At 35.5% G+C, this 27799-nt stretch overlaps 1 protein-coding gene across 5 annotated transcripts in view; it reads right to left on the reverse strand.

Annotated features, from left to right (window-relative positions):
* The window catches only part of LOC127067698 (blood vessel epicardial substance-like), a 44615-nt gene that overhangs the window by 7053 nt on the left and 9763 nt on the right, over positions 1-27799 (reverse strand). For 4 of the 5 annotated variants that reach the window (XM_051002952.1, XM_051002951.1, XM_051002949.1 and 1 more), the window contains 3 exons: positions 1830-2172; positions 1025-1422; positions 297-718 (listed from right to left, as the gene is read on the reverse strand). In XM_051002952.1, coding sequence (XP_050858909.1) covers positions 297-718; positions 1025-1422; positions 1830-2159 — 1150 coding nt within the window. In that variant the 5' untranslated portion in view covers positions 2160-2172. Of the gene's footprint in view, positions 1-296; positions 719-1024; positions 1423-1829; positions 2173-2799; positions 2823-27799 lie in introns of those variants that run through there. The other variant, XM_051002948.1, reaches the window with a different exon arrangement.

Here is a 27799-nt window from a genome sequence, read left to right on the forward strand (position 1 = left end):
GTTATGATAGATCTCTGATATTTAGTTTATTAGAAGTTGAGAAATCCGGGCGGGATTGTTGTCTCGCAAACTTTCGCTTCTATGCTCTGCTGCAAGTTTTTGATAATTGCCCGTATAATGGTATACTGTGTTTCATAACTATAGGTTGATATATATAAAATCAACTACTAAAATAAATACGAGCATAAGGAATCGGATAAACTAGACGTTAACTTCATTTCTAGAAGTAATACGAACAAACGATTTCGCGTAATAATTGTTTGACGCGAATGTAATTAATTACAAATAGTTCTTACTGTCGCTACGCGGATTACTATGCCTCCTTTGCGCCTTCCACGTGGTTGAGCGAACTCTTCCGGCAGTTTCTGTGTTTACGGCGTCGACGCTAAGACTTCTGGCGACGCCTCTGTAAGGATTCGACCTGGTGTTCTCACTGACCGTGGAGACGTCAGCGAGTTGCTCGTTAAGGGCGTATAACTTGGACGTAATGTCCTTACCGATGAGGGTGTTGAGAACGACCTTTAGCAACGGCCTATGCCTTAATACCCTCAGCAATTTCAGCCTTGTCCAGCAAATGTATGTGCTGGATTCTTCGGCTCGTATCGTTACCTGGAAGACGTCATCGATGTTTTCGTGCGTGGCTTCCCATTCGGGCGAGTCAACGAATTGATAAGCTCTGACATGGTGCAGGTGGGTACCGTCGCACGTTACGTTCAGCCTGAAACCCAGACAGTCGTTTTTCGCTCACGCACACCCTATAAATCTACCTTTCTTAAAGTAACTTGACCACAGTACAAAGTCCATCGTGCTCATTGTTTCTTGCTTTTACTGATAGCAAGAACCCTTTAAATCGATTTTATACAGTATAAATACTTCAGTATTTGAAATACTTCTTTATAACACGCAATAATGTCATTTAAAATGGTTTGTTATCACTCACAAAATAAAGGAGAATTTTTTTCTTCTATGAAAGGAGAAAAAACACAAGCTGATTTATTCCGTATAGATAAAAATAAGTACTCACTGTCCACGCAAAAGTATTGATAGCCTTTCGTCCGCGGGCGTGATCCCTTCGGTTGCGTATGTCTGACCAGCATCCAATTTGAGTATCCTCGCTTCTTTGGCCAATTCTTGAAAGTGCTTCTTGCTGACCTTGTAAGGTTTGAAAAGCTTGAGATATAGTTCCGCGAGCTCCGGACTGAGAGCAGGCGGTAAAAATCGACAAGCTAGTATCAAGGAGTGTATGCCGTTGAGAAGGCCGAGGATGAGACACCAGAGCATGGCGTCGAGAGCACATATGGTGATACCGGCCCACAACGCAGCCAGCATAAATCCGGCTGTTAGAAATGTACGGAGGGCCAAGACGGAGGCCTTAAACGAGCGCGGTACCAGAAAGGCCACCATGAAGAATATATTCGCTGCCTGGAAGGAGATCACGTGCAAAATTAAGTCTCTTTTTGAAACTCTAAGATACCGATTTGGATTCACTGCCAACTTTCCTGTTTGCCGAGAGTTTCAACAAGAAGCGAACAAAATGAAGGAGAGTTCGAACGAATTCGTCCAGGATCGGCAAGGATTCGTTATCGCTTAAATTCCAAATCGTTTTACTGCGAACATAATCCCTTTGCAGAACACGATTGGATATATACGATATCGAAGATAAACTCACCAAAGGAATAGAGTATTAGTAAAATTCTCTGGAATTTAATTATTTTCAACGTGATCAAGTTATTGATCCTTGATAAAGAATACGAATATACGTGTAGAATTTGGTGCTTTATTTCCATCTTAGGGATGTAAAAGGAAAAGAATACCCAGCATGAACTCACCTGGAAGAGTTTGTGCTGCGCTGCCTCCCACTCGTCGCAATAGCCACCGGGTATCAATACAGTGGCATTTAACCTCTCAGTCACGTTATCAGCAACCTCGGTGCCGTTCCACACGTCTATCCAAAGTCCTGTGTGATTCAGCTCATCCAAGGAGTAGCCGGCAAAATTCGCGAGGTCGCTGTAATTGAAGGTATAGCCCTCGGTCGAATAGGTCGTTGACGTGGGGTTGCTGAAAGGCGTCGTCGTCGTACTCGACAAAAGGCTGCTCGCAGTCGAGGGAGCATCGCTCGTATTCGCCATTTTTCGTCGCGAGCGCGTGGTACGGGCCATCACCCTTTTCCCCCTGCAACAGAAACATACTACGTTTCGCCACGATACTTTCGATCGACCTGCTCTTTCGACCCTGCTCTTTCGACCCTGTTCTTTTGGCCCTGCTCTTCCACGGATTTCATTTCCTGCCCTTTATTCAAACATTTTAATCGCTATATTCGCGATGAGCGTTCATTAGTGCCTTCGTCATCTATCCTCTAAGGAAAATATTTTCAAGAAAGAGTAGATTTTCATGGATAGGCTTTTAGAGTCGAGTATTTCGCTTTTTACTATTCTATTCAAGTTCTCATAAGGTTTCATTTCACAGTATTATATTTAACTTCTTAGAAGTAGTTGCTTCGTCGAAATGAAAAAGAGCCTGAATGACTTTTTTCGTTACGAGTCTCGTTAAAAAATCATCCGTATCTCCAGATAACATCTCGATACCGTGGATAGAAAGAAATTATGAAGTTTTACAGGAAAAAGAAACGACTCCAGAAACTTATTATTTTCTAAACTTAGACCGAAGTCTCTTTCCGGAGACATCTGTTTTAAGCTCATAGGTTATCAAACTCGACAGTGAACGTCGTGAATAAATATTCACGAGCCTATCGACGTATGTTGTCTAGACGCAATTTATTTCCTATACTAATTTATTTACCATCTCATCCAATTTGACCTCAACCGCAATCGTAGTGTTTTAAGTCTGTAAGAATATCAGCGTGTTAGGTATCGACGATTTTAGGCTTACATTTATGGATAAATGAGATTTGAGTAGAGCATTTTCGTGATTTTAGATCATTAGCCGATAGATTGGTAAATATAACCAGCACGGATTACTAATCCTTCGAGGAATTTCCTCTTCTATTTTTAAACTACCATTAAAAAGTGACTTCCAAATTACATTCAAGTTTATATTTCGAAGCAATGTTGGAGTGTTATTCTCGTTAATATCGACATTTTCAGTAACGAACAAACATCGAATAGATTACTATTCGTCGAAGAAGATTTCGAAGAGAAGGGGTTCGGAAATGTTTAGGGCGGGTGATCAATCACCCAAAAACGACCGATGACGTGCTCTCATTTTTTAGCAAGACGTATCGTTCGCTTTCCATTCGGATTGAAAAATATATATGATCCTTCGTTTCTTGAACGTCTCATTTATAACAGAATAAATCGCTCTGGATATTTTGTCTAGACTTGTCGCATTGGCTTTGAAAAGTCACGGAGCCATATCGCAAAGACAGGGTCAAATTTTTCCATTAAAATTAAATATTTGACGCTTGTAACTAGATATAAAGAGAGAGAAAGAGTAAGAGGGGAAAAGACGATTACTTTTTCTGTGAAAAAGTAATCAAGAGATTCGAGCATTCTTGCGATTCTTTCACCACTCGTAATTCACTACGTTCTTTCAGCCGCGTTATTTCCTTTTGCGGCTAAATATACAAAGCAAAGCTGACTTTCGATTAATTTGATTAAATTAAAAGAAAAAAAAGAAAAAACGAAAGAAAGAAAAAACATGAAAAAAGGGCAAAGATAGAAGGGATTTAACTGGACTCGTCCGAACCGTCCCGTTGAAACGTTCGATGAAAAAGTTTGGGAAGAGGCGAGATAAAAAGATGTAACTGGAAATTCATCAACCCTTTTAGAACTAGTAGTTGTAAAGTTGCGGGAAATTTAAATGATGCAATTCTGAAAAAAATTCTTTTTCCGAGTATCGCCCATAGGATCGATGAGTTTCCTTTGTAGGGACACGTAGTACCACTCAAGGAATTAATATAACCCGACCGATTTTCAAATTCCTACACTTTTCTTGGCGAATCTCGCGCGTACACGCGAAACCCTTTTCGTAACGAGATCCTGAGCTCTCGAGCAAGGTCTTCCTTTGAAGGCTCCGAGCGTTCAAAGATGATGACTTGCAAATTGGTGCGAAGGAAAGTGGTAGTAGACGAGAAGGAAGAACTCCTTAACGACTTGAAAGGTGAACAAAGATGAGAATACTGAAAGAGCGTATGGTTACTGCCTTCTCGTGTAAAAAAGAAAAGGAAAGAAAAGAAAAGAAAAGAAATGAAAAGAAAAAAAAAAGAGAAGAGAAGAATTCGTAGCAGTAGTCGAATGCAAATCAGACTATGGTGGTCAAAGTATCAGAGAATTTATGCATCCACATATTCATAGAGGTTAGAACTCCTTATTGCGCTCCATTTGCTTATGTCATGTTCCTCATAAAATGTCTGCCGCATCATTACCTTAGGTTATCTTGGCTCAATCAGCACGGATTGTTAAACGGACTGTCTGGGTGGACGTACGACTAAAAAAAAGAGACTGAGCATCTTTAGTATTACTTCTAAATCAAGTTGAGTCAAAAAGTAAATAAATTAATTTGGAATTGTGTTTGTAGGATCTCCAAAACAACGTAATCTTATCTTCGATAATACGTACAGAGTTAACAAAATTTTGAAATCCTTTTTTCGTACTTTTGATATCACAAAAGTTCATTCGACAGTTGATAACACAAAAGAAACAGCGAAAAAAGCTCGGACGTCTAGTTTCTTAAAACGTCCGAAACTAACATACGAGAAGAAAGATATGTGGTGATGCTTTTACTTTTAAAGAGTTCGCGATCAGAACTGTTTCAACTTTTACGCTCGTCGACGGTGTTCTCCAAACAACTCGGTCTCGATCGAAAAGTTTTAGATCTGTTGAGCAGATGAGAAGAAGATTCTCGATAAAGCGGATCGGTATTCCTCAAATGCTGGCCTACTTTTTCACGGTTTCCTCTTTCTCTTTTTCTTTCTATCTTTCTCTCTCTCTCTCTCTCTCTCTCTCTCTCTCTCTCCCTATGTCTCCCTCTTTCCTACTTCTCCTTTCTCGTTTTAACCGTATATTTTAGTTGTTATATCGACTAAAGAATTAGGACAAGCCGGTAAATTTTTTTTTATGCTCTCTCATTCTCTCGCTGTGGAAGGAGCAAGACTCGGACAAAGCGCGTTAGATGAAACAGAATGGAACGTAAATCTCGAACGGTCGAGGCGCTTAACGATTTTTCAGCGGCGAACGTTTTCACATTCTTCACACTTGACTGCCACCCAGTGAACCGTCCAATTTGGAGGCCGCTGCTACCAGATGCTCCGGTTCTTTCGCCCATAACGAGGAAGAAAAAGAAAGGAAGGAAGGAAGGAAGGAAGGAAGGAAGGAAGGAAAGAAATAAAAACTCTCGACGCGAAAGTCGAGGAAAGTTACTTTACTTAATATTTATCTTTGCCGATTAACATCTTTTCTATAAGAGTATATCGTGTTCAAAGGAATCTATAAAGAAAAACAAGAAATATCGATAGAAACAATGCCGTTCGTCGTCCCAATTCCCACGAATTCTTTTATTCGCGTAAAAATTTCACCTGGCCATTTTGTCCTTCATGAAAATACGTTTTATTTTCGTGAAAATAACGTCTGTACGTGAAGCGTATACGTACGTGAGTTTGTGCGTTATTGTGTGTACGTGAGATGTCCGACATGTCGAGTGTTGGAAAATAAAACGAGAACGACTAGAAGAGCGAAAAAGGTAGACAGAGAAAGGCAATAAATAAATTGGCGTTAAATTTTCGCTCGCCTCACCTCGTTTACTTCCAGAAATCGAGTCGTTGTGATCCCTTTTGCTTTTTAGATCCCATCACTGTTCCACATAGATCGAAACCGTCGAGTAAATAAAGTCAAGGATTTCTACGATCTCTCATCGAGCGGTTACAATCTAAATGGTAGCGTAAATTTAGATGCAAATGTCCGAAGTACAACAACGACGATGAGGACGCGAAGGCCGGCCATATCACACATCACGAATCCCACGAAAATTCGATATCCAGCTTCGAACGAACGAGCTTTATGTGGGAAGGGATTAAACCCTCTAACTCAATTCGGCGAGTACTAAGAAGGAACTTTTGACTGGCAGGACTGAGAGAAGAACAAACTATAGAAAGCATTCGGATAATTAACTCACAGGATTCAACAACGATTTCTTCGTAGAATGTAAATCGATGTTAAAATTGTTTTGACTTCAAATTTGACTAATGTTTATAGAAAACACAAAAATATATTCAGAAGTACAACAATGAAGAAAATCACTTATCTTAAAATTGAGAATTCATGTATAAGAAAGCTTTCATTATATATCTTGTAATAATAATGGGAGTGAGTTTAAACAACGTGTAGCAAAGATACAAGAAAGTCGACTTCGATCCATTTACTTGCGTACACAAATTCACTTTTCAGATCTTCATCGAAATGGTTGGATCGGATGAAAGGACGCTTGATATGATACATAATGTACATATTAATATACTAGGTATATGTCTATTTATATACAAGCGTACAAATATATGTGAATATAAATAGGATGAGAAAAAATAACGTTCGAAGTAGATAGTTTATCGCTCTCACCGACTTGCTTTTTTGACTTGACATTCTGCCGACTTGGTCCAGATGGAAATACCCAATCAAATTGTTCGCATAAGTCTACGTCCGGCTGTGTATACCCACATATATAGAGATATAGATATATAGTAGAATACGAAATGTAGCAATCTACATAGGTGAATACATAGAGATACATACAAATGGCTCGATGTATTCGTGCGTGATACGAGGATTGGTCGCTCGAGTGACGAGCACGAAAGAAGAGGAAGAAGGAAAAAGCGATGCTGGAAGACGATAAAGGAGAGTAAGAGAAATGGCAAACTGGAACGAATGCATTGCATTTGCATTAAATCTTCATTCAGGCTGACTGGAAAACACGGACGTCCCATAAGACACATATACAGATATAATGCCTTCGTTCGCTTACATGATACTGACGAAAGGAGTGGTTTTCGTGGAATAAAACTCTCGTTCGCTCAGTTTCAGAAAATAATTCTGTGGTTATAATGGAGATTGTTCGCTAATTCGATATCAGTTTAAAGAACTACTGTCTAGAATTTTATTCCTATAGAACACTGAGAAAAAAATATTTCCATGTAGAAAAAAATTGTTGAAATTCCCATTGGTTAAAATTTGTCTTTTACTTTTGAAAGCACTATCTCGGATAAACAAATGTATATTCTTATTTGGCAACATCTACACGAGTTGCATTGGCATTAAATTGTAATCGACGTTCCAGAATGGGTCGCATGCTGAGGCGCAAATATATATTTTACTACGATAAATCACGGAACGACGTTTTTTCTTTCTTTAGTCCAGCGACATTGATTTCGTATCTCCGAGGGTCTCGTGAGAGGCGACTATCTTCTCTCTGTTTGCAAGGGAAGGAGTAACGCTAGTTCTCGTCACTGTGCCAAGAATCTTTTCTTCTTGCTTCTTATCCTCCTACTTTTCACTTACGAAAATTACTACATAAGAAAACTGTTGAATGAAATTGTCTATCACAAATATATCTATTTAAATGTAAACAATTTTATATATATATATATATATATATATATATATATATGTATATATACATATATATAAGCGTTTTAGCATTTATTTATAAACATTTACAAATGTTCCTGATAGAAAGATTAAAAAGAAAGTGATAAGTACTCAAGGATAGAAATCTCTTTGTCAAAGAACTATTAAATGGAAGAATTTAAAGCCTTTAAAAAACTTTGGACAGGTGCACTGGGAAGTTCACAAGAAGGGCACGCTAAAGAATTTTTCCTTTCGTCGGCAAAGAAAAAGGTTTTCCGCAGGAAATTAAGTCAATTTCCGGCGAGCTACTAGTTCCCAGATTTACGTTAAATCGGGTTAACCTTTTTCTAGATTCGCTACCATCCGGATAAGAGATTTAAGGCCCGCTCGGCCCGTTCCACACGTTAGATTCCGTACTAAGCTCGAAACGTTGTTCCAAGCTGAAATAAGTTTAGGTTCCGAAGGTCTGCTTTCCAATTGAATCGAACCGGTCGAATTTTTTATATCTAAGTAATATGATCTTTTCTTTTCCCATCCCCTTTAAAAGTCACTCCTTTCGCGGAATTAAATTTGTCGAGCTTTCATGGTTGACATCGAGTTCCAGTTGTTTCGAAGATAACATAGTTATTTCAATTTAAGTTCGTCGTAATAACTTTACACTCAACTTTTTGTGAAATCTTGCGTATCGAAGTTTCCTTCGAATGGAAAAAAAATAAATAAATATCATTTAATTAAAATAATATTGAAAATGTTGATCGAATAAAGAAATACTTCTACTGTCTTCTACCATTTCATATGTGCTAACTAATCGAAGATTTTAAAAATGAAACGTCATTTAAAAGAAAGGAACAGAGAAAAAGGGAACAAATGTTAAAAGGGTTTGGTACGTGGTATGTACCAAAGCTTTTTATACGAACACGAGCTAGAAGTGGAATCTGCATTCAATCTTTGCATGCCTTTCTAATGCAGGAATTCAAAATGAACTTAGTCAGTATAAGTGTATACATGTTCTCACATACGTACACTGTTAAAGAAAGAGAGAGAGAAAAAGAGGAGGCGACGTAACATATATATACACACACACACATACATTTGAACATTCTCTTTTCTCTTTCTCATGCATGGGTTCGTTCGAAAATCCCAAACACGTGACGAATCTCATCCTACATGTGCGGGCGCAAGGATTCTAAAAATCCTGCTATTTAACCACCCTAAAGCATTCTCGTAAATTAAATTCGATCGCGATTCTCTACGCATTTCAGTTCCATTCTCTTATTTACTTTTAATTTTATTATGATTGTAATAGATATCACGATATTCGCCAAAGGCATTGCGTCGTTGGTATTTGAATAAAAAAATTGTGCGATTATATCTGATCCGATTCAACCTGAAATTAACAAATTTCATCATTATAATTCCCGGAGCAATTGCAATTAATACCTTTGGAAAGTCATTCAATCATGAAAATTAGAGATTCATTATCGACTGTTGTCGAATCAAGCTAAATTACACGATCCATTGGTCTTACTCCGTTCAAAATCGATTTAAAATTAAGCCGATGAAACTTTCCTGCAATTTTTAGATCTGTTAAATTGAAAGTACGAAGAAGAAATATAATTTTTATCGAAGCATAAAAATTTCTATGTTAATATCAATTTTTCTAACATTACTATTGTGAACATTAACAAATTGGTTAGTTACTAGATCGCGATAAGATCGAAGAAAGATCGTTTGCATGTTACTACAGCATGTTCAATTCTTCGTACTCGATGCAATATCAAAATCTCATTATCTTAGAAGGTCACGATGAGACTGCGTGACTCGAGATTCTCTCTCTCTCTCTCTCTCTCTCTCTCTCTCTCTTTTTCTCTTCCAACTCGAATTCTCATCGATCTTACAACTAAAAAGATTCCGTGAGGTATCTTCCGGTCAACGCGAAGAGCCTCTCGTTTCTTTACCCTCGAAATAACATCTTGACGCAATCGGTCTCGTCATCGGCCCTTAACTCAGCACTAGACTACCCGCGACGCAAAAACGGCGATCTTATCGTCTTTGAAGTTGAACTTAGAACAAGCACTCGATATCTTATTTCGAGGACCTGCCGCCCTAGTCTCTCTATTCAAACTTGTATCGAACGTGTAGGTTCAATAAGAGCATTCAATTTTATTTCGCCTACCTTTTCTTTATTTTATCGTAACAGATTAAAATCCTGATTAAACAGATCTTTTGTAACAAAAATTTGTTTGTCTTAAGGATAAAAATGACACTTAAGAATTGTTCAGTGCATTTCGTTCTACGTGATTTAATCAAACAAAATGTGTTATATAAATAATAACATCTGTATACTTATGTATAGTATTTTTATAATACACGAAGAAAACTCCTTGGAAGAAATAAATAATCTGTATCAAGAAAGTGCAATGAATGAACACTATAAATTCTTATTGTTAGATAATCTTAAGAGGATAGACTGCAAAAAAGCGTCTGGTGGATGTCACGTGCTTGAAAGTTAAGAGTCAGCAAAAAAGCGTCGCGTGAGGTGTCGGCTTATTTTCGAGCAGTCATGACACGAGAGGAAATTTAGAGGACGAAGGGTGTAAAGTCAATTACTGCGGTAGGTCAATCTTTTACATAGTAATTAGTATGAATTGTCATATATTCATTAAGTGCTCTCCATTTAAATATTTCGAAACTCGAAAAGAAAAACATTTGCATTGAAAAATAGCTTTTCTTGTTCTACTGAAATTATCTTCGATTCTTCAACTTCTAACCGTAAATCGATTTTCCTTTCTCCTCTTCTATTCTATTTTTTTCGTATTACAAATTCCTCTTCCTTTCGTAGTTTCTGTAATACTCAGAGGAACCGTCTTCTTTCGTTCCAATGCTTCCAATGGAATCTAGATAACAAATCGTGTTATCGAGCAAAAAGCAAAAGTTTCGAGAGAGCATCGTAGGATTTATCTCACTTCTTTTATTCGCATACTCATTCACTCCGATAGTGTAATTTCTTCTCGATATAACGTTCTACACATTTACGACATGCCGCTCCTTGTATCGTATTTCTTGGTTTCTGTCACGCGACAATCACCTTCAGTCAATAACCACGTCTGTGACTTATCATAAATGACAGCATAACCAAACACTCTGTTTCTTTCTTTCTTTCTTCTCAACGATAAAAGAGACCTTCTTAAACAATGTCGAACGATGTTTGATCAGTAGCGAGCTAAGATTGAACGATGAGAATCCTAAGCAGTTTTCCTTCTAATCGCGAACTAAGTCGATCCAACAGTTTGCTTTATGAAGATTAACTTTTCCAAGTTTTCGCGAAGGGAGGTTAACGATTATGATAATGGTAATGATGATTTGATCTTGCCGCGAGACGAGCCTTCTGTTTTTGAAGCATACAAATTAATAAGATCGCGGAAGCTTGGCTTCCAAGTGAACTTCTATTTTAAACATCCTTGAGAAAGAAGGAGAAAGATAATTAACGTTAGTACGAAACTTAATAGAATTTCGTACAATGAAGAATCATTTTATAGCAAAGTTACTTTTACGATACGCTAGAATATAAATCGAAATTCTTTCGATCATTTACATCCCAAGTGAAAGTGATAGTATTTAAAGGACAAATCGGTGAATATAATTCCATAATACCGTGCGACGTATAATACTCGGCATTGCCATTTCCTCATAGGAATTTCATTTGGATAATAATTCAACATTCGATTGCGGAGGAAGTAATCTTCAATGATTAATATTCATGAATGTAGAATTGTGGGTGATATTGAGCGACGGTCACGTATGTATAATTTTGATCGAAGGGATAGAGAATATAGTCAAAGCGTGAGACTTGTTTCTCTCCATTAGACCTGGAATTCCAGGTGATCGGCGAGCACATAAGGAGTCGAGATTGCAACGCTTCCCTTGTTGTTGATCTTACGTAAATCGATTTTGAAGGAGTTCGTACAATGTTCTACTGGCATAGTTCACATTTCTAGTATAATTTCCCAAATTCTTCTTTCTCTTAGAAAATTAATTTTCTACTTTTAAGGTAGTCACTCAAACTCGACAAACTCGCTAGGGATAATCATAGAAAGATATTTTTTCGAATAGCTTGAAAAATGGAAAATCGATTTATTTTGTGACTTTGAAAAAGATCCAAATTTTTCTAAAAGTCCAGATTTATGGTTCGATGAATATCGAGAAAGTTCGTTATAATTTTTCAACGTACCATACTCAAAATATTAGGAACTTTGAATTATGAATATTTCATCAAAGGAACACCGATTTCATTATCTTTGATATTTCATTTATATTATAAGCGAGGACTACTAATTGCGCTAATTAAAGCACGGCAACGGAACGCGTTCGATTTTTTCGCGGTGACGCTCATTTCCCTCTTTATGAGGGCATTATAAATATTTTCCAACGTTCAAAATTATTCATCGTCATTTCTCTAAGCAAAGCTCTATCGCTGTTTTATTTTCTTCTTCTTTCTCCCTCATTTATTTTCTGTTTTTTTTTTTTTTTTTTGAATAAATGTTCATTAAACTCTGAAATCGCATCGTAAAACTTTGTTTTCAGAGCGATGGTTACACTTAGAGATCGAAACGTAATTTGACACAGTGGACATGCGCGCGCGCTTGCAGCAGCATACTTCTGTTACGAGTCCCATAAAACTAGATTATCGTTTTTAACAACCATAACGAAATTTTATAGTAAAGTACGGGGTGAAACATGAAAACGCGTGTTCGAGAGAGATTCGACTTTTTTCATTTCTTTCTCTTCTCTTTTTTTTTAATCGAAATTGTAAGTTACGAAAGGAACTCCAATGATGAATTTCCGCTTTGACGTTACGATTCATTAACTAGCGGAAGTATCGACGATCGACCGGTTATATCGAATCATTCCGAACTCGTATCGTCTTTTCTATCCTTTCTATCAGTACAGTCAAGTTTACAAAGATTGTTCCATTGAACTAATGATTTAATGAATCTAATTTGATATAATTGTAATTGATATAATTAACGATTATCAATTTATTATCATCAGGAAGACATAGATCTACGAATTGTGCCAATAAATTTCGAATGAGAATAATTATTTATTTTACTTATTTAGTGTTAAGTGAATGAACGAAAATATAAAGAAAATGTGATTACAATTATCTTTTCCAGTCGATTATATGCGTATAGAGATGATAAGAATACATTTTTTCTACATTACTATAAAATAATTAGAAAGCATGACAGCACGACGAGAAACGCTTTTAATTCCGGATTGTATCGCGGTCTGATTTCAGTAATCAACGAGAAATAAATTTTATAAGATCGTACAAAAAGTAGTACGTTGTTAAGAAATGAAAAAGTTATGTCCAAAAGAGCTTTCATAGGACGCATCGAAGTACTCTTAACATGCTTTTTTGGTGGCTCCTACGACGGCGAAAACTTTTTAGCTCCATCGATTTTTCTCCCCCAGCATTATCAAGCTGACCCGATTCCCCTCCGCCGCTCTGCTTTCAAATATACCTCTCTTTCTCTCTCTTACTTTTTTTTTAATCGCACGGTCTTTCCGTTCGTTGTAACAACGATCATGCGCAACTGTATGTCAACTTCAGCGATCACAGGATGACATGTAAATTCTCTCCGATATATTCTTTTTCGAGATATCAAACTTTCGGTTTTTTGTTTCACAAAAAGTTCAAATATTGTTCTACGCTCGAATCTGTCACTTCAAGTTTATGAAAAGTGATTAAAGAAAAGTTCATTTGCATAACTTTTGAAAGATCTTCATAAACTTTTTCTGATTAACACTTAATCTAATAACTCTTAATCTAACCGTAAATTTTTCATAAATTTGAATGCGCTATTTATGAAGAGATTCATTGTGTAGATACCTTTTTTGAACAACTTTACCTTCCAATTATCGCAAATATCTTTTTAAAAATTTTAACAAGCGATTGAAAAAGTGCACAATAGATGGAAAAAATCGGAACTTGCGGTAAGATGAATTTTCCAACCCTTTTATTTTCTCGTGTCATAGAACAAATATCTCTCCCCTTACGATGGACATCGTGAAACCTTCCGGACGATTTACGGCGTGCTGCTCAGAGGCTGTTGGTAGAAAAATGTCAAGGAAATGTTAGCGGGTCGACGTATCCGTATACTACCTTCTCGAGTTAACAGACATTTAAAGAAACTTTTATATTCTTTCTCGAAGCATTACTGAATATCTTACTTTATTCCCTTAAGAATAAACTATTATTCCTTTCACAATTGTACACACTAACCTCCGTACTTTGAAAGCGATTAGTAAGTTCATAAAAAGATAGGTAGAGAAGAGTCTTCTCTCATAAATGCGTCGTAATCATGAAAACAAGATAATATATCATCTCTTTACTTTCTCGGTTTTTACTCCTCAACGATATGTTTTAGATTGGTTGGTGTACAGTTCCTATCGCGCATACGCAAAACCAACCCTATCATTAATTCAAATATACCGAGAACGAATGTTTATTCCGATCTGCTGGATCTGCTATTTCACACGAGTTTTCGCAACAATACATTCAAAAATATCTACCCTGTAACGTCAATAAATATTATCTTCATTATTCGAAATAGAAAGTGTTAGTTTTTTCAATCGGCCAAACAGCCCAAAAAAACATTACAATGATCTTTGACAAGAGGGAAAAAAGAAAGTAGGAAAAAAAATGAAAACGTATATATCCGGAATTTTGTATATCCGAACGATTTTAATTACTTGACGTATAAGTGATAAGTGGTAAAGATGGACTATCGATAATCAGTATTTCCTTTGAAAAATAATTTGATAAAAGTATGGGTTTATGCATGTTTGAATAGCCATTCATGGTAGAAAATATTGATGTATCGTTAATCGAAAATTTTCGCATCGTTTGTTACTTCATTGATGCAAGGTCATTGGAAAAAAAAAGAAAAAAACGAAAATATAACAGAAACGACCAACATCTGTTTCCAATTACAATACATACATACGTACATACATTCTTTGCTGTGATGGTGCGTGCGTAACTTTTTATTACGCGGAAACCAACTTTTTCCCGCTCTTCCGTCGACAGCTCGCTTTATTTCGCGTTTCATTAAACACTCTGTTTTCCCCTTTTCCAGTAATAGTGCGGGAGTAAGGAAGAGGAAGAGAGAGAGAGAGAGAGAGAGAGGGAGAGAGAAATTCGATCTTATCACCAACCGCGCGACGGATCTTTTCATTAACATTGATCGTGCCACAACTTTCCTTTTTACAGAAATTCTAGTTCACGTCAACTCGACTTGCATAATTATATATGACGAGCATATGATCAGACGTAGCATATGAAATATAATGAAATGTAATTTCGAAATCGTAGTTGTTACTTTGAACTTCTGATACTAGTTCTCGCTTTCTCTATCTCTCTCATTTTCTTTGTTTCTTAATATTGTTAATTCCTTTCTCTTTTCACTGTCCTCTCTTTCTCTGTTGCTTTGTCTAATTTTAATTAGACGCTTAGAATAACGAGGCAGCTTCTTTAATTTTGTCCTAAATAAATTACATAAATAAATCAATTACGAAATTTCAGCTCTAGTCTACTCCGTATTAATTTATGATGAAAAATCTTCTTATTCTGTTTTTTTCCTTTTCGACTATTTTGTCAATAGTAAATATAATATAAAAATAAATATAATCATTGTATGAAACAAGAACAGAGCATCATAAATTACGAATGTGAGTAAATGTACTCGATCGTGTACTATCAAAACCGAGCGAGAAAAACTTAAGTGATATCTCAACGTGTAGTTTTCTCTCTTAATTTTCACATCACATGTCGATCACAATGTATTATAAATCACATTAGCATTTGGTATAATATTTATTGCGGTTACATTTTACAAATGACATGCAAATTAGAGATGTAAAATATACCATTTCCATCTCGCGAAAAATCGATTCTTTGCTTTATTCCTGTTCTTTACATTTCACAATAAAAATTAATTTATGCGTTAAGTGTAACAACGAGAAAGTATTTATGCCTGTTCAAAGTGCAAAAAATGTCGAATATTCTGTCAAAATTTTGAAGTCGTGTTACCTGACGAATTGGAAAGCGATGCGACGTTAAAATAAACGGCAATAAAAAATTCGTAGAGGAGTACAATGGGCAATCGTAGAGAGTATGCTTTAATTTCGAACAGAGAAATAAACGCTTGCGTCGCGATATTTTGGTGGGTTCGAACGATCCATTTTATACGCGTAAGTCGAGCTCGATTTTAACGGCAGTCCGAGGGATGGGCGTCCGAAAATTCTGTTCGTCGGCACTGTGAAAAGTATGTTCATTGTTCGAAGGATTCCAAATGATTCCACTCGGCGTCATTCTCACACAAAATAATTTTTGTTTTCCATTTTCTCTCTCTCTCTCTCTCTCTCTCTCTCTCTCTCTCTCTCCATCTCACTGTCCTTTCAATATAGGAGGATAAAGTAGGACATTTCGTATATCGTATTAACTCAGCAAGGATCGTCATTAAACACGGTTGAAAGCCCCAAATGAATGTCTATGCCATCCAATAAGAGCTATCCTATTAATTATATTCAAAATAATTGTTATGCAAACTTTTGCATTATATCGTATCATTAATTGGTCGATATTATCCTATTAGTTCAAAAAATGTAGCAACTATTTCTCCCATTAATTAAACTCCCTTAACAGCAGTGAAAAATAGATTACCTCCAAGTTCATCTCTTTTAACAAAATAGTATATTTTTGAATAAAAAGAATTTAATAAATATTAGGATTAATTCAATATTTGAAATCTGTTATTATCAAACTGAAAAAATTACAAATTTTAGTTGCTTGAAATTCTGTTTTAACCTACTGGAAAAAATTTCACTTTTTGTGTTGATTTTAATTGAATTATTTAATTATAAGTTTACGTAATTCAAGTTTCTAAATCAAAGAAAAAAATTGAAATTTATACGTTCCAAATTCGCTTTTTTATAAATATACTTGAATAGTATAAAAAAATATTTAAAGAGGATTAAATAAATATTCAGTATTCCATATTTTTCTCTTTCAAACGAAATCCTTCATGAAAACATATCATTCTGATGAAAGAACGATAAAAAGATTTTGTCTTTGTAATAACAAGCTTTCCGATACGTACTAAAGTAGGGGTTGTTTCAAGCTTAATGCTCGATCTCAAAAACAGATTCTAAATATTTCTTCGTGGAAAATAATTTTTCTGATTTTTATAATTTGTTAATATTGCGTTTTAAAATATCTAGAAAGAAACTTTTGATATTACGTTTCGCTATATCCTTTATCCTTCGTTCACGCGTTAATACTCCCTTCATCGTTAATAATAGCTAGCCAGAAGTTCTAGACATTTGATAACGTCTTTTCTCCTCTCTTGCACCGTAATATCATTGACGTTATCGATTGTAATCAAGGTGGATACACGAAGGAACATATACCATATTACAGTAGAAGTTTCATTTCCGTAGAAAATGTCAACAACCAATTAAGAAGCTTCGATTACTTCGTTGCTGAAGTCATCTTAAACGAGATCGATGACATTGCATCAGTAACGAAAAAAATAGTATAGCTATTGAATCGTTTCACTCGCTCGCACTTAACGGACAGACCAATTTACCACCAAGCGAGATTGACCAATCCCAAGAGAAATAAGTGGTCAGCAATAGAGAAACGCATATATATATATATATATATATATATATATATATATATTGTTTGGATATGAATAGATGGATATTGGATTATAAAATTTCTAAGTAATCAAAATCAGAATTTTTTGGATTTAATACAGAATGTATCACTTAATATTTGCATCTGTACGATTTTTTCGGACTTTAAGAAGATATTTACAAAGACATCGAGAAATCCTCAATTCCGGAGAAGAAAAATTTGCCGGTTGACATAGAATGCGAAAATGTGAAGGATGAATGCCCTCTCCTATCAAAATATCGACGAATCTGAGAAACGACAACAACGTCATAGAATTTCAGCATAAAAATCACTTTATTCACGATCCATCTATTCGACACTTAACTGAAGGGCGTCCGAGATTGTATGTCGATTTATTCTTTGTCCAAGCAATGATTGATGATATTTCGAAAACTGGACCTAACGAGTAATGTTTTTAACTTGATATAAACTACTAAAAAAGGAACAATTTTATTTATGTTGAATTTAAATGTGAAAAAAAGAATCATGGCAAACATGTATTCGAATAGATCTATCTTTTTCATCGGTTATTTTCACGGGAACTGTCACAAATCATTTGATCAACATCAACATCAGCAAAAATGTAGGAGTTTAATAATATGCGAAATGCGGCACCTCAAATCGATGATAAGCGACAACGCTTTGACGTACCTTCACGACTCATCGTTATCGCCTGTTACCGTTCGAGTATCCAGATACGTCATTATTTTTTATTACCTTCGTTAGACTCATCACGATAAAAGTAGAAGAAAGAAAACTCAGAAAAGAAATAAAAAAGATGGAAAAAAAATATTAAGAACATCGAGCCAGGATCGATTTAGCTTTCCTTTTGCGAGTATCGTCAAATTTTCGTAAAATTGTTCGGCTCCCATCCAAATGGATTTTCACATCCTTACAATTGAAAGAGTTCTCTATTCTAGACGTTGTACGAGGTATCTTTTCAGGGAATTTCTTCTATATCGTCGAATAAAGTCAAACAGAGTCATGTTCGTCCTTCGATTTCAATGAAAAGTTTGTGTAAGTGCACTTTAAACGTGAATAAAGGATATAGAGAACAGCTTGTACTGTTATCGATAGTATCTTAAAGTATAAGATACCTTTAAAATATTTGTATACAAAAATCGTACCGTTAAGCAGAAGAAGATCAATCGCTAATACAAATCGTAGTCACATATAGAGTTATCATCATATAAATTGTCGTATATTTTCATAGTTGAAATTCTTCATGCATAGTCAAAGTTTTATTGGTGTTTTTTATAAATTCTTAATTAAATACTTTCCTCGAGCACGTATCACAGAAAAAGAAAAAAAGTAATAAGAGAGAAAAAGAAAAAAAGGCGTGGTTTGCAGAATGAAAGAGGACATGGATTCCGGAATAAATTCTGAAAAAGTTAATACGCGTCGTACAAAATAAAGGAGCGTGAGGTCCACTCTTCTCTTATGCCTGATTCGGAGACATTTGGCAGATGATCAAGGATAGGCCGACTGTCAATGAACGTGCCAAGTGAACGCATCTAAATTATAGTTATGTCACAGTGAAAGACCGAGAGATCTACTTTCATCTTTGCCAAAAGATTAAACGTTCATGACTGTACGAAAGATCGAAAGTAAGGCCAGAAAGTGTTGTAGGAAGCATTTCTCAAGTATTCTTTATGTAACGTTTTAAACATTTTGTTACCGTTATTTGATTTTCCATAAAAAAAGATAAGAACTATTGGAATTCGATCGTTGCATAACATTGTATCGACTTCTACGATCATGAAGGTAACAGTAGTTCGTTTCGATTATCTTCGACGATTTTGTTCGACTATTCAGCTAAATCGAAGCTAATAAACGTATTGCTGATGCTTCGCGAGAAATGGCATCGAACGTTATTACCGATAACAACGAGAACGACGACGCATCGCTACGTGAGTAATATCCGTTACTACTGATGCGCTGACCGAGCAATGCCCGAACATCACTACTGGCGCGTGTATGACCGTCTGACAAATAGTAACTACGGTTATGATAGTTGCATCTGACCAGTTTCTGCCATCACTATTGGCTTGTACATTGACGTACTGTCTGGCAGGTAGTAACTGCTGTTATCGAGCCGACATGAGACGTTCGACGAATTAATGACTGTTTCTTTCTCTTCCTCGATAACCTTCGACCACAGCAATAAACTTTTCAAATTCCATTTTATATGTTGCCGTTTAGAAAGTCGTAAACTTTTTTACTATCGACACGAGACGAACATACGAATCAGACCGGATGGCCGATGAGAAACGATACGCGATGCGATAAATCTGCGCGTCCTTCGAACCGACGACGAGAGTTTAAACAGCCTTGAGAATTAATAAGGCGAACGATTTAACTGCAAATTGCAGCCTGTACTCAACGTCGGCGACTGTTACGAGAGTATTATGCCTCGTAAAGATTAAGTCGATTTCGTCGCACTGATTCGACAACTCGATAAGTTAGTTCGAGCGTGCATACTTCTTCGATCGTTTGATCGTTAACCTCACGTAAAACCAAAAGGAATTTGGGACTCGTCGTCATGCCCAAAGCATTTCTGTGATTCTTATTGATAGCGAAATTTCACTTAAGGAAATTACAATACGATTTGTAGAGTTTTTGTTCCGAAAAATCTATAGACTCGTTAACATTGTCCCAATGAAGAGAGATGGCTAGTAAAAATTATTGAGATTTTCTATCGAATTCAATTCAGGAAGTTTCAGTTCATTCATCGACTTCTTCTTTATGTAAAAATCCCAACGATAGAATACGAAGAAAGAGGGATGACCTTTTCATAACGAATCTCATTCCTCTTCTTATTTTAAAATTCTTTTTTTCTCCTTGATTAAATGAACTTATTGAATTATAAAATCTCCAAGTACAATTGTAATTTTTATTTAATTAGTATTTCATAGACCCGCGTTGATTCTTCGAAAGGATTTTCGCTTCATGTCGCTTCGAAAGGAAATGAAATAAAAAGAATAGAAGTGTGAAAACAATCATCAGCTTAGAAAAGGTAGGGTCGATCGTGACGAACAGGCATAGAAAAGAGGGAGGTAGAAGAAAAATTGAAGGATTTCATTTTGCTTTACCCTTATGTATCTCTCTCTCTTTCTTTCTCTCTCTTCTTCTTCTTCTTCTATCTCTCGATTTCTCCTTCCTGCTTCACTTCAGTATAGTCTACCTGCTAGTCGAGAAGGGTTTGCGCTTTCAAAGCTATTAAGGTTATCTTCCATTTGGAATTCTCTATCATTTTTCTTGAAAACTCTACAAGAGCCGTTATTAAGAACTCATAGGATATCGTGGCTTTAAAATTAAATCCGCAGTCGTCGTGAGATAGAGATAGAAATGCCCACCGATTTCTCTGGATTAAAATCTCCGAGATTTCAATATTAATTGAATATTTAACGAGCATATTGTTTCCACGTCAGCTGTCCAAACCACTATTTTGATAGTCATAGTCCAAGATACCTGGAATATAAAATTCTTCTCCCTCTCATTTTATTATTCATTCGTAATAATATTCCAATTTGGTAATAGAATATTAAATTCTTTTATTGCAATTCTAAGATTTATTGTAACTATTGGCCAAAATAATACTAAATTGACACAATGACCACTTGTTGAAGGATTCTCATAAAATTCACGATAATGTCTCTCAGGCGAACGGATACTAAAACAATATTTGTTCTTCTCAAAATAAAGGAGTTTGCTTATCACGTGGTCAAGAAATTTTTGCAACAGACCATTTTGTCCTGTTAATCATTTAAAAACAAAAATTTATCTATATTGTAAAATATTTTAGTTTAAATTGTTATGTACGAATACTTTCGATCGAATTCAATGAGACTCGAAGGTCATAAAGAATAGTTACAAGTTCACATCGACGTTGTTGTATTTCTAATATTAGACTCGTGAAATTTCTCGCGTGGTATAATTCTAGCTTATGACTATAATATATCACAGCATTATGCTAATATCATCCTGACCATGACTTTGTCGGCGAGCATAACTTAATGATTGTAATCCTTTTCCTTCTCTCATCCCCCTAACCACATTCGAAATAGAGCTTAGGCCAAATGATCGTATGAAAAGTAAAAAATGGTGCTTTGTCTACTATATATAAGAATTCTAAAAACGTGCTTATCGTGTCAGAGACGGGTTAGGCCGGCAAACATATGAAATATGAGTGCTCTACTTTCGTTATTATGCGTTTATACATAGCGTTGCAATCTCACTTCTCGTTCAAATAAATGGAAGATAAGCTAAGATAATTGTCAAGCACCTTTTAACCTTTCTTTCTTTGGTCACAAAACGATGAAATGTTTTTCCTACGACATTTAAATTTGGTTCTTGGTTTGTAAATGGTGTATGACGAGCACAGACGATTTCGACTGAAAAATATATTACTAGTATTACGAAAAAAACAGCTGCGTTCTTCTGCACAAATATCGTCGAAAAGAGTCAACGTGCTATGGTCAGCATGTATCATGTTAATGGCGCTTGGTCTGACAAGTAATATAGCGGAAAAAGACATATGTGCATTTAGGGTAAGTATAAATGCCATGTCCAACAGATGATCATTACGAAGAAAAGAAAGACATGGAAAGAGAGAGAGAAAAGAAAAAGAGAAACTTTAACGTGAATTATTACCATCTCCAACCAAGGATTCATCTCCGATTGCTATATAAGAATCATTCTGAAATTCTCTGATGGTAGGTTTAGTAAAACATAAATTAATAATGCTTCTGATATGAAATAACCGAGAGACAACTCTGAACGTAATTTGATCTGATCACTCAATTAGCAATTCCCTTCTCTGGTCTTATCGTCTTGTAAGGATTAATTGATAAATAGGGATTGCAGTTAATTAACAATCAAAGAAAAGTTAGAAGACACTCGTCGAATTATATCGAGCATGCTTGAAAAGCACGAGAAACACGGGATGAGGGCGTATCCGACTCAAATTTAGTATTCCTGGCGGTTCTCGAAGTAGGCAGGTAGTAAGGTAGGTAGTGAAACAGGTAAGCGTTCCGATATCGGTATGCTAATTAATGACTGGGAGTCCTTTCGTGACTCTTGGCGCGCGCTCGAGCAAGCAGCACGAATCCCAAACGAAGCTTTCTCGCCTTCTCTTTCTTCACGGGCTCGCCCCTTCGGGTCAGGGTGAATAAGGTGACGTCACAACAGGGTGTGGTGATTTACACGAGACTTCGGCATTATAACCTTTCCCTTCTCTTTTTCTCTCTTTTACGCGATCTTTCTTAACGAAAGGCATCTGGGACAGCCAGGCGAAGCATATTAAAGCGATCTTGTATGTTCTTCTAATGAATATTTTCCTTCTTTCAGAGGGATGCGTTCCCTTTAAAGTACATTTTGAAATAAAAGTAGTGCACCTGGACTTCGTGAACTTTAAATATATAGATCTATAATATTTTGCAAGAGAATATTATATGTGTCTAAAAAAAAATGAGATTCGAATAAAATTACTAATAGTAGACGAATGAATTTATATTAATTTATTTGAAAATATAGTTTATATGAATAGTTACATATGAATATTTTATATAGTTATATGAATATATAATTTATATGAAAATATATTTATATGAAAATATAGTTTAACATGCAAGATAGACGATGTCAAAGCTATCTTGACATAACAATAAGTAGCTAAAGGGTCTTCCCGAGGTACAATATTTTTTTAGCTGTTTATCTTGAACCGCCGGATCTACTTTTTTTTATTTTTCCTGGCATCGAAGTAGGATGATAAAGGATAAAGTAAAGAGAAGCAGACGGTTAAGTTCTTTTAAACTTCCAGAAAGAGAACACGGTTGATTACTTCTTCGTTCTTCTTTCTTCTTTTTTATTCAAAAGACGACCATTGATCGTTCCTTGCAAGACCATCAATTAAACTTCGATTGTTTTATCGGAATTAATACGTATTCCATGTAATTCTTTTCCATACATTACGTCCTTCATTAAAATGTTTAGCCATATTGTACAATCGATGTTTACATTACAACAGCAAAAGAGCATTACATTCGATACGACACGGGCCATCATGTCATTATTTATTAATTTGTCCACTTGCATTATTGAAATTCATTCCAATGCCTTCACTGAAATTGGTATGGAATATTCAGTAATACGTACAGATATATCATTATTAGATTATCATAAAATTCATCGATAAATTTGACACGCACGTTTGATGAAAATCCGAGTAATGAATATTATCTATGTATTTAATTTCAGTTAGATCAAGCAGAGAAAAATTGACAAGATAACATTTCATTAATAATACAATTTCATTAATAATAATAACACTTTATTTCTTATTCAAGATCGTTTCTCCAATTTATTTCAAACGGATCGTAAGAGAGAAATAATTTTGGTCGCATCTGTCGGCATAAATTGAACGGTCAAACGCAAGCGAAACCATGACTGTCTCTTGTGGCTTGTCAGTAACCATTTCGAGAGAGGGATCTGAGGGATCGGAAGGTTCATACATCCGTGGTATGCTCTTGAACCCTCACGTACTTTACTGTCTAATCCAATTCGAAAACTGTCCAACGGTTTGCTATATCTACTGTAAACGAATAGCGAAAGAGCTTCAAGAAAACGGTGACCGGCGTAACGAGCCTAATAAAGTGGCCTTTGGCACAAAGAGAAAAATGTATTCCTTTTTGATCATTCCATTAATCGTGAAGCTTCTAAGAATATACATTCGAAAGCTTCGAAGCTTGTAAATATCGAGTAGGTATGTAAATTATTAATGAGAGTATAACTTTTTTTTTCAATTTATCTCGTTGTAGTAAAAGATGTAACAAAAATTTATTACTTTACACGTAATGAATTTTTCTTTCTATTTGTAAAAGGATAGTAGAATATGTTCTTTAGAGCTCAACACATCTATTGAAGTCCAATTCTTGTCGAATGGATCTTCGATTTTATTGTGCCTCTATGTATAAGGCAGAAAGAATATTCGATTTCTCCGAGTATTTCTTACAAAAGAAAAAGCAGAATAAAGGAAACATATAATGTTTCACCTCGGACTAAAGTTAGCATTCATATCTTATCCAGTGTAAAAAAAGAATTTCGATCTATTCGAACATCATGAAATTGCACGCGATCGAGCTAAGAGTTTGATAATTAATTAAATGGAAGAATAGTGCGTTGGAAGAATAATGTATTTCACCTCGTTAAGCATCCGTGACGCACGCAACTCCTATTTCAAAAAATACGAGTATTTCTAATTAGTCCATTAAGTATTAATCACACGACATAAGAGTATGGTACAGATTAATATATATAATTTATAATAAAAAACACCCCTTATATTTACCTTTTTACTAATCAAATAATGAAAATACAAACGTCGAATATTCGCCCTAAGTACTTGCGGATATCGATAAATGCTTTTATCGAAGCTGCAGTAGCAATCTAAAAAAACCGTTGGCGTATAAAGTTTTTTTTTTTTTATGAATGAATCCGTTTAATTTAATTTGCTCGATGTTGATTACGATAAAGGGCTGACTTACCGCGCAAGTATAATAAAAGAAATATGTTCGAGGTCGAACAAAAGGTGGCGATCGCTAGTGAAATCATCGAGAAATCTTATCGTCACGCGAACTACACCCACAGTATCGCGTATAATTTCGCGTGATAAACTAACCTATTTTTAAAATCGTAAAATGTGAATAAAAACGAGATCTGAATCGTGGCTTTGCACCAATACCTACGAGCTTACATTTTAAATGTTATATATGAGATAGTATCAGTGTTCCCAAAATTGGACAAAAGAAAGGCAAGAAAATTGGAAAAATCTGTAACTTTCTAAGGATCGTATCAAAAAATTGTATTGAATTATTTACGTGCGATGGACTCACGCACGAGAAGCTCGACAAGCTCGACGATCTTGATGGGCAACAAGTGTCTTTGGCTTTGCAGAAACGAAGCCTGCATATAACTGCGATCTGACAGTCGTAAGGATCACTTACCACTTTTTCGTCGATTTCTAGAATGAAAGAAAATAATATTTGGGATGTCGATCAGTCACATTAATTGAATATTTCAATATTTTACGAACTTGGCAAATAATCGTGTTACGATTTCTAGAAATGTTTATAATAATTTATTGCAGTTTGGCTATAATATTATAGTATTCCTGTTTTGTCTGATACAAATGCGATTCCCTTTGATTTTTTTACACATATTTTGTACTAAGAATTGTCATACATACATACACACACATATATATATATATATATATATATCTATATATATATATATATATATATATATATATATATATATAGAGAGAGAGAGAGAGAGAGAGAGAGAGAGAGAGAGCATGACATGGACAATATGCCTAAGCTTCGAAGATGATTCTAAATTATTACAAAGCTGTACCCGAAGGTTGAAACTTTCGCGACATTCCTACAAATTGTAATGCATGGAAAGCAGGGAATCGTCATAGCCCATTGCTTTCGCGATGTGCACACTCTCGAAACTTTGGTGGTACGTGGGCCGAGAACCTCGTATATGTAATGAAGTCATTATGCAGAGCCGATTTTAGACTTACGTTTAATGTGAAACTAGTGCAGATAGTGAACGTTCATGCGCGCACTCGCCCGCATTTATCCTTATACTTTACAATTCCCGCTTTCTGTACCATGTATTTGAAATCATTACAAACTATATAATTTTGTTGAATAATCTTCATTGAGATATTGTATATAATAAATTTTTGTTAAAAATACATAACGATTATTCAATGGTATTAAAAATTATAGACCAATTACATTTATAACAGATATACCTATTTTAAAAATAGATATGTTCATTGTAAATAATCAAGGTCCAAAGAACTAATCCTAATCTGCACATGGTTCGAAATCAGTAGAACGTATGTAGATCACGTTGAACCGTTTACACAAAGATATATCAACGGATAGCTGCATTATTGTATAGGATCAAGAATAGTCTAGCAGCGTATCTAACATGGAGAATGGCGGATTATTTGTGGGTCGATGCGTTTCTCAATTACTGATAGATCCGGACTATTTGCTGCAACAAATGATCCAAAGAAAATTGAATGATTATTAGATTTTTCCTATATTTCTAATAGACGGAAATAAAGTCTAAAAAGTGATATTGACATAGCAAGAATTACCGCATAAGATATAAAAAGTTAGGAATGTAGTTAATGGACGCGGGAGCTACTATCGACAAAAAAAAAAGTGGAAAGAAAAAGAAAGAGAGATTGGAAGGAGATACAAGGCATTAAATCAACATGGACAGGAGGGAAGTGCTAAAGCAGGTTCCAAGTACTTGGCACCCTATAGTGGATACGTGTACACATGCGTATTTGCGTGTAGCTATGTATGTGTGAACTCGAAAACATCTATGGGAGTACGAGGGTGGCGCGAGCGCCGTACGGAGAGGGCTATCGACCCTTTCTATTCCAACCTAGAACGACATGGTCTGCTGTGTACTGCTTTTGTACTAGCAATGTATGCATCTCTATATCATGAGCAACTGTATCTCATCTGCTCAGGAGGATTCACACAATCTGGCGATTATTATAAATATAAAATCATAAAAAAAGAATATTAAAAATAATACTAATAATAAAGAGAGAACCGTGTCTTTTTTTGTATCCCATTCAGTCTGGATTAGAATAACGGTGATACGTTGGAAGAGTACTAAAAGTTCATTAAAGATTTTATCTACTGTAGTTCAAAATAATGCCAACTCATTCTTGTATATATCAAGACTCGACTATAAGTACTTATAATACTCGTTATTTTATCATTCGCGATAATTCTGACTGACGGCTAATAATTAAAAAATTGAATAGAATTACGTTTGGCAAAGGGTGGATAGGAAACGTGATTCACGAAGAAGATAACGTAATAGCGAAACTTTTTCCGTGAAATATTCTGCGACCCTATAAAAGAGAGTGTATATGCGTGTACTCATACAGGTCTATATATATCTCTTTTCGTTACGTCATCATTGCAGTAACATCCCTCCATTAAGAGGGTATCATCAAAGGTAGATTTAATTGCATCGTGCACTCGTACCTTTAAAGCGTCACTTTGGAATTTCTTTGTCAAGGTTTTAACGTGAATCATTCACTCGCTTATGAAAACGCGTACAAACGTGATCGAGAGTCAGGATTTTGATAAATCGGAAGATCCAATCGAAAATTCATCGAAATTGATCAAGTATGGGTAATAAATCGTTTATGGAAAATCAATAAAATAATTTTACCTGTGAATCGTGAAAATATCGATATAGAGCACCGCTCTGAACAATTTTGCTGCTAATTATTTTCAGTGGACTCATTCAACGAGAAGTTTATCAAACATTGATTACGATTTATCATTTCCGTAGTGGTTATTTAGAAAGAATAATAATAAAAGTTTCTTGGGCACTGCATGCATCAAATGATGAATGTATATTTCAA

This window comes from Vespula vulgaris, chromosome 11 (genome assembly GCF_905475345.1).
Source record: "Vespula vulgaris chromosome 11, iyVesVulg1.1, whole genome shotgun sequence".
Lineage (NCBI taxonomy): Eukaryota > Metazoa > Arthropoda > Insecta > Hymenoptera > Vespidae > Vespula > Vespula vulgaris.